This window comes from Sinocyclocheilus anshuiensis, unplaced genomic scaffold (genome assembly GCF_001515605.1).
Source record: "Sinocyclocheilus anshuiensis isolate Anshui unplaced genomic scaffold, SAMN03320099.WGS_v1.1 scaffold454, whole genome shotgun sequence".
Lineage (NCBI taxonomy): Eukaryota > Metazoa > Chordata > Actinopteri > Cypriniformes > Cyprinidae > Sinocyclocheilus > Sinocyclocheilus anshuiensis.
In genome coordinates this window covers 4,309,104-4,316,931 of record NW_015548217.1, presented here as the reverse complement: position 1 = coordinate 4,316,931, position 7,828 = coordinate 4,309,104, and the positions used below count along the sequence as shown (strand labels likewise).

General features: G+C 38.3%; 1 protein-coding gene across 1 annotated transcript in view; it reads right to left on the bottom strand.

Annotated features, from left to right (window-relative positions):
• The window catches only part of LOC107653928 (protein bicaudal C homolog 1-like), an 89,110-nt gene that overhangs the window by 13,756 nt on the left and 67,526 nt on the right, over positions 1–7,828 (bottom strand). Inside the window, exons 9-13 of the mRNA XM_016440789.1 lie at positions 5,719–5,850; positions 2,342–2,549; positions 796–954; positions 242–423; positions 3–115 (exon numbers count right to left, since the gene is read on the bottom strand). Coding sequence (XP_016296275.1) covers positions 3–115; positions 242–423; positions 796–954; positions 2,342–2,549; positions 5,719–5,850 — 794 coding nt within the window. The remainder of the gene's footprint in view (positions 1–2; positions 116–241; positions 424–795; positions 955–2,341; positions 2,550–5,718; positions 5,851–7,828) is intronic.

Sequence of the window (7,828 nt, the reverse complement as noted above, 5' to 3'; positions counted from 1 at the left end):
GCGGTTCAGAAGGGCAGTGGAGACTGGCTTCCTGCACAGAGTTGCCATGAGCTGCGGTCAGAACTTTATCTGCCAGAGACGCTGCAGACATTCTGCTGTACATGGTGCTGGGTTGCTACACAACACACATGCACACAATATTCTGGTCAAGGAAAGTCAAAGAAGACTAACTATGAGAGATATAAAGGACAGCTTTTTAGCATAACTATATATCATCTCATGATGGTGAAAGAAGACTCACTTTGCTACTAAGGGGGGACACGGCTTTACTGCAGTCTGATACTCCGTTGACTTGGGCGTCTATGGGGGCGAGACCAGGCGGAGGGGACGGAGTGTTCTGGGTGTAGCCTGGCACCCCTGACAGCAAGATGCTAGTTAGAGTGGCCTGGGTGGCTGGGTGGATCATCAAGGGTGATGAGAAACCTAAGAAAAAACAGTTATCGAGCTTGGTTTGAAAGATGTATCTTACTATTGTATAATAAAAAGACATTTTGTATAATATAATATAATATAATATAATATAATATAATATAATATAATATAATATAATATAATATAAATAAAATAAAATAAAATAAAATAAAATAAAATAAAATAAAATAGACTGGGTTCTAAATAACAACAATGTGAATGTAAATTGGACTGAGACCCTATCACAATCAAAGAAATCACTTTCAAGTTCAAGTTCTATTTTATTTCAACATAACTAAAGTGTGAACTAAAGTGTGAAAATATGGTACGCAGAATCCATACTGAGTGTGTTTGTTTGTGGATGTCTATCAGTCTTCTCCTTACCTGGAGTGCTGGCAGGACTGGCCAGTGAGTTGGGCCAGAGATTGGGGCTGGGTGTTCCAGAGGTGGATGTCTGTAATGGACTGATGGAGCTGTTGAGAGCGTTGAGAAGGGAGTTGGTGGATGGTCCTGTCATGGAGGCTGTCATAGGTCCCAGCAGACCTACAGTTCAGACAAAAAGATGAGACAATAAACCAAAAACACAATTTCAACATAAGACATTTTCTGTACATGTAAAGGAATAGTTCAGAAATGAAATCTGCTGCAAATTTACCTACTCTTAGGCTGTCTAATATGAATGAGAGTTTTTTTTTCTTAATCAGAACAATTCAGCATTACATCACTTGCTCAGCAATGGATCCAGCAGTGAATGGGTGTCGTCAGAATTAGAGTCTAAACAGCTGATTTGTTTATTGCAAACATGCAGCTTTTTACTGCAAAAGCTGTTAATTGATGGACTGGAGTGGTGTGGATTAATTGTGGATTATTGTGGTGTTTTTATCAGCTGTTTGGACTCTCATTCTGACGGCACCCATTCACTGCAGATGATTAATTGGTGAGCAAATTATGTATTGCTACATTTCTCCAAATCTGTTCAGATGAAGTAACAAACCCATGCACATTTTGTATGGCCTGACGGTGAGAACATTTTCAACAAACATTCATTTTTGAAAGCACTTACAGTGCAAGTAGTACATCTCATTCAGCTGTTCAGCTAATGTAGTGTTCATTGTGACAACAAATCTTAATCTAATTCTAGTGATTTAGACTTCTGACTAAATTCTTTTAATTTTAGTCATATTTGAGCAGGGAGACAGAAATTATAACGGATTTAGTTCCCGTATCTTTTTCTGCTTCCAAAATCTTCATTTCTGTCAGGACCACTATCGTCAAAGATGATTGACAATTAGCATACACTTTGGATTGGCAGTATGGCTCTGTTCTGGGCAAGAACTCCCTGTGCATCCATGCAGCCTAGCACGGATGAGAGCAGGGAGAGCAGCAATAACCGCCAGGGTAAACAGAACAGAACCAACATAAATGTATTGCAGATATTGTTAAAGTTCAGTAATTTTATGTACACATTTTATAATTAGTCTGATTCAAAGGAGAATCAGAAGGCTGAATCATGACTGACAGAGGAGGAGTTGGGGATGGAGGAGGGTAATTAGCTATTGAGCAATGCGAAAACTGCTGATAATACTGAGGGACCTTATATATGAATGCTTAAATAGGTGTCGTATTCCCATAGGTAGATGGGGATCAGCTGAGAGTCAGCTGATGCGAGCTTGACTAACGTGTCCTGCCAGAACTAACGCTACGCTTGATATTTAACAGTCTCTTGGGAGTATGTTACATAACCTCATTAAGTGAAGCTGACAATAATGTTCCACATTGCTTTTTGAATTGTTCACACACCTCTGCATTTTGGATTTTTGAATGCTGTAAAATGTACGTCTGTATCAGTCCACAAAAAACAGATTCAGGAACTGAATCCGATTTATTTATTTAATTAAACTCAAGTTGATTACAAGTTGATTTTTCTTACCCAGGCTGGTGAGGCCAAGGCCAGCAGAGGCCAGGATGTCAAGGCCAACGGGGAAGCTGAGAGGTGGAGGTGGAGCAGGGGTGGACGGAGGACTGCTGCTGTTACTGCTGGTGGGGACTGATACACCACTGCTCTCCAAACCCAACAGATAACGCCTGGCCTCATACATGTTCAGAGCATTCCTCTCCACACTCTTCACTATCACTGACTGACAGCCCAGAGAAAAAGAGATTTAGAGTTTAGAAATCAGCTCCTGTCCACTAGTAGGCGCTATATTTTAGGATCACGCAAGTGTTTGTTTGGTGTCATTCAAAAAACAACAACAGCAGAGTCCAGCAGAACAAGTTTTATCAACAATAGAATAATTAATTGTCACAAAGACAGTAAAGTCCCATTCACACCAAAGACGTTAACTTTAACGATAACAATAAAGATAAAGTTTTAAAAACCATTCTCTATTTAAACTATATCGATATTGACGCAGATGAATAATGTTTTTGGAATCACTTTCAAAGTGATTTTTTCCAACTGATGAATGATCTAAACATTGACTGCCAATCTTGTAATAAAGAGAATGTTATCATGCATTGGTGTGGATGATAATTTAGTTATTGTTATAATTATCATTCTTAGTCTAAACAGGCATTAAGGGGGCGTTCACACAGAACATATTTTTGCATTCCACTGCGCTGATTTTCAATTGTTTTTTATTTTATTTTGTGTAAACATGCACTATTCTTACGTGTTTAGCTTTTGGATTTTCATCTTGCGTATGATATGTCGAGTGACAGATGGTTTGGGCTGAACTGTGCTCAGATTCAGAGAAAACAGAGTGAGAAAACGAGTCCAAAAACTCATCTAGTGTTGGTATAATCAGTACATTTTGCCTCTGTAGAACAGAATGGCATCATTATGAATATAATGTGGATGGTGTTTCATTTTAAAGAGAGTTCATTCATGATTTGAAACATTATTTTTGCCCTTGAGGTCCACTTATTGTAGATGTTAAAGGATCTGCAGAGCAGAAGGTGCTACACAGCAAGAAACAGCACATGGTTTGGTGAACCTTACCATATTTCACTTTCATTATTAATTCTTCTGCTCTTTTAGTTTCAATGCATGGTCTTAGTTTCACTTGGAAGGAAGTTCTGATTTCAGTATGTTTTCGTTTAACATCAAATTATTTTATTTCAAAAGATCATTGGAACTTTTATTTCTCATGATCCCTTTGATTCATGGAATATGAGTTTGAGGTTGTAAAGATCTATTAGTGGTTAACTTGCTGAACTTAACTAAACCTGAGAGTGGAGGTTTTCTGTGAATGTACTGAAATTCTACATGTTCTCATATTTCCCTTTCAACTGGTAGTATATACAGTACTTCCTCCTTAGCATATGTGCTGTATATATTAGTCAAGGCTACTACTGTAGCAAACTATTAGCAGAGTGAAAGAAGAGAAGCTAGAGGCATCAACACAAATCACTGAAATGGAAAAACAGAGTGATAATTTACAGTGCTCCAATTCAGCTTAAAACACAGGATAGGATTTCATCCTTGACCATGACCAATGACGTGAAGCGTTCCCAGTTTCCACATCCTGCTAGTAAGCCACCCACAAATCCTATATGTTCCATACATTACTTTTACAAGACTAGGCGTCTTAATTTTAAGCCTCTGAAAGAACTAGGCCTTAATGCTTGATCTGAGGATTCAAGGTATCTTACATGGTGGCATCACAAAGCTGGAGACTTAATCTACACTTAAAAATGTATGAATGTCTTTATATTACACTACAGGAACTACTGTGGTCGGTAAGATTTTTATAATGTTTCTGAAAGTCTCTTATGCTCACCAAAGATTTATTTAATCAAAAATATAGTAAAATAGTAATATTGTGAAATATAAAATAAACTGTATTCTATGTGAATATATTTTAAAATGTAATTTATTATGTAATTTAATTCCATGACTCCAGTCTTCAGTGTCACCTGATGCTTCAGAAATCATTCTAATATGCTGATTTGGTGTTCATGAAACATTTCTTATTATCATCATCAATGTTGAATATGCTGTTTCATAGTTTTGTGGAAACTGCTATACAAGATTCTTTCATGAATATAAAGTAAAAAAAAAAAAAACATTTATTTGAAATATATATAAAGCAATAAGCCCCAAGAAGCCGTGGTTTACAGTGAATTTATAACAGCTAAGGGGCGTCGTTCCGCTTCGCATTGTGCCTAAAACCCCCTTAACTGTTATAAATTCACTGTAAACCACAGCTTCACGGTGCTTATTGCTTTTATAAAACGGTTATTCCATATACGTAGTAAGGTTTCACAAAATAAAACAGAGCAAATAAAGTGTAATGATATTAATAAAAAGAGTATTCTTCCACCAAACAATGTAGTTCCTCAGAATCAGTTGTGGTAGCAACAAAGTGGTTGCCAAGCAACACACAGAAGTAAACAAAGGTGTATGTTTGTAGAGTAATTTACAACAGCTTCGAACATGGCTCAGCCAATCAGAATCAAGGACCGGAACTATCCGTTTTATAAAAGCAATTTTTTCAAAGATATAATTTAATGATGAAAGACTAAGGGCCAGATTTACTAACAGCTTGCGCCAGGGCAAACCATCTTTTGGTGTTAAATAGTACTGTCATGATTTACTAAAGACGCGCAGTGAAGAATTAGCGCTGAAAAGGCGTGGACACGCCTTTTGCGCCTGAACTTGTTGAATATGCATTTGTAGGAGTTTCCCTTCCAGACGCAAAATTTACGGGAGGAGAGTATTAAAATTAATTACTCAACGTGATTTAATAACGTTTGCGCTCATCAAATTACTGGTATTTGCGCCATTATTTAACGGCAAAAAAAAGCATGTCTTAAAGCAGGCGGTAATTTACGCTGCTCTTGGTAAATTGCGCTGGTCATTATGGAAATGTGTTCTTTAATGTGCGCATTGTTAGTAATTCACCCGCAGAATTTTCCCCTCCCATCAGCTAATTTGCCCTGTTTAGTAAATCTGGCCCTACAACGCTATGGCAAAAACCTGTAAATTGGTTAATAATAATTTTCCTTTATCTGGCGAATAACTGTAATAGATCTAACCTTGCATTTAATATAATTTTAGAGTAAAAACTCTTAAATTTATAACTGTGAACAACTGTGTGTGTGAACTTGAGGAGAACGGACTTCATTCATCCACTAAAAATCGCCTTGTTGATTAAAAGTCATTGCACAAATGGCTCAAAAACAAAAAGTGAGTTCTGAGAAAAGCTCAAAGTGTAACATCTAAAAGTGTCCACCACCATAATTGATATATGTTGCATATGTAAGGTCGAGTTTGGGTCATGCAAATAGTGTGAGGGTGCAAACCTTGCTGGGTTGCTTGGGTTTGGGTTTGACACTAATGAACACATCAAGCTGTTCCATTAGGGAAGTAATGCACTGCGGTTCCACCTCAATGTCCTCTTTGATATCAAACATCAGCACCAGTGGCAGGCAGCCCTGCGGAAAGCACAAGGAAGAAAGCAAGAAAAAAAGAAATGAACAACGTTTTTCTACACCGTTGTAAATCATTCATACAGTCAAACTTTAAGTGTTTCAAGGACTCCGTTGGCCTCGGACCTAAAGCAGCAAAGCTACAGTTATTCAGCAGTGATCCATCACCTACTTCTCATGTTGAAAAGAAAAACAGCAGCAGGTACTCCAGGCGTAAGGCTTACATTTACTGGGCCTTGACCTTCTTTTTTGTCTCCTGACACAGCTAACTCAGCAGGCAGTGAAGAAACTGCTACATACGCAGGAAAAGTTCTAGAGCCTAGATTGTGTGGTGGAAAGCCTGCTATGACAGTCTTATTTGTGAATGCTAAAAATGTCCTTAATGGATCTAAATTGAGCCAAAAACTGTGAATAAATTATTTGTGAGTACTGTCTCTTCCCTCGGCCTCCAGCTGAGTGTTTAAATCGGGCCGATATCTGTCTCCAGAGAGGACCACAGTGTGGTGGAGGGCTAATTATTCTGCTTTCAGAGTGAGGGAATGCTCTCCACTTGTGTGTTCCTCAAAAGAATTGTGTTTTTTTTCTGGTGCCCCTGCCTTTGTCAGTTTAATATTCTTCTGTGTTGGTTGGAGACCATTAATTTGAAAAGGACCACCACATAATGAGACAAACCAGAGCCACTATTTGTGTGATGGCTTGAGGGAAGATGAGATGAGTAAAAAAAAACTAAAGCTTCTGCTAAGGATTACCTTGTGGTGCCTAGGTGGCTATTTACTTGTCCAAGTCAAGTCTTAATATCATCTGCAGTTTTTCTTCTCAATGCAATTTATTATACTTTTTAACAGTAGTTTACTGTGGTAATGTGATGTAACCATCAAGTAAAAAGTAATACTGTAATATATTTTCATCTCAATCATTATTTTTTAAATATATTATTCAAAGTAAAGAATATATTCTATTCTGCAAATATCATATTTTAGTGATGCACTGAAATTATTTTACTGAAACATCAAAACCAAAATCAAAGTTCACACAGTAATAAATTAATCAAATATATTTAGTAATAAACACAAATAAAAACAAATAAGTTATATAAATATAAAAAAGATTTGGCAGTTTTTGTTAAAGGGGTCATATGATGCGATTTCAATTTTTCCTTTGTCTTTGCAGTGTTACAAGCTCTTGGTGCATAAAGAAGATCTGTAAAGTTGCAAAGACTAAAGTCTCAAATCCAAAGAGATATTCTTTATAAAAGTTAAGAGTCAACCACGCCTACCTAAAACGGCTCGTTCTAACACACCCCCACATGTCTACGTCACGATGTGGGAAGATTTGCATAACGCCATCCAAATGTTCACGCAAAGAAAGAAGGTGTAACTTTTATTCTCGCTGTAGTATTGTTGTTGCCGCCGCCGCCATGTCGTGAAGGCGCTGTGTTTCGTTGTCAAAGTGAAACTACTTTGGTTGACCTTCCAAAAGAGGACAATATCCGCTTTGTCATGCCTGGAGCTGATCCGTGCTGGTCGCTGAGGAAATACATCAACTTCATGCTGTAGATCACCGGATCGGATTTCACCGTGTACGAAGCGGAGTCCAGCCCGGGGTCGTCACATGTGGTTGCCGCAAGCCCGCCGGACGCTCCTTCGTCGAATCCGCCGGCCGCGCCATTCTCAAGCCCACCGGCCTCTGCTCACTCAAGCCGGCCTCTGCTCACTCTAGTCCGCCGGTCACACTAGGCCTCCGGCCACCGCTCACTCACTCACTGTTCTGACTCACAGACTGTAAGTACGTTTTTTATATTTAAAGAATTTGCCACTGATGATTCAAACGCGAGTTTTGAGCAGTGTAGAGTAGCACTTGTTGTTTGTGATTTCTCCGATCACAAATGCAGACATGGTTTTATGTTTAAGCGGCACGATGCGATGCGATGCAACGCAACGTGTAAAAAGACAGTGTAAGTCATTATAATCCGTAATTATGTCCC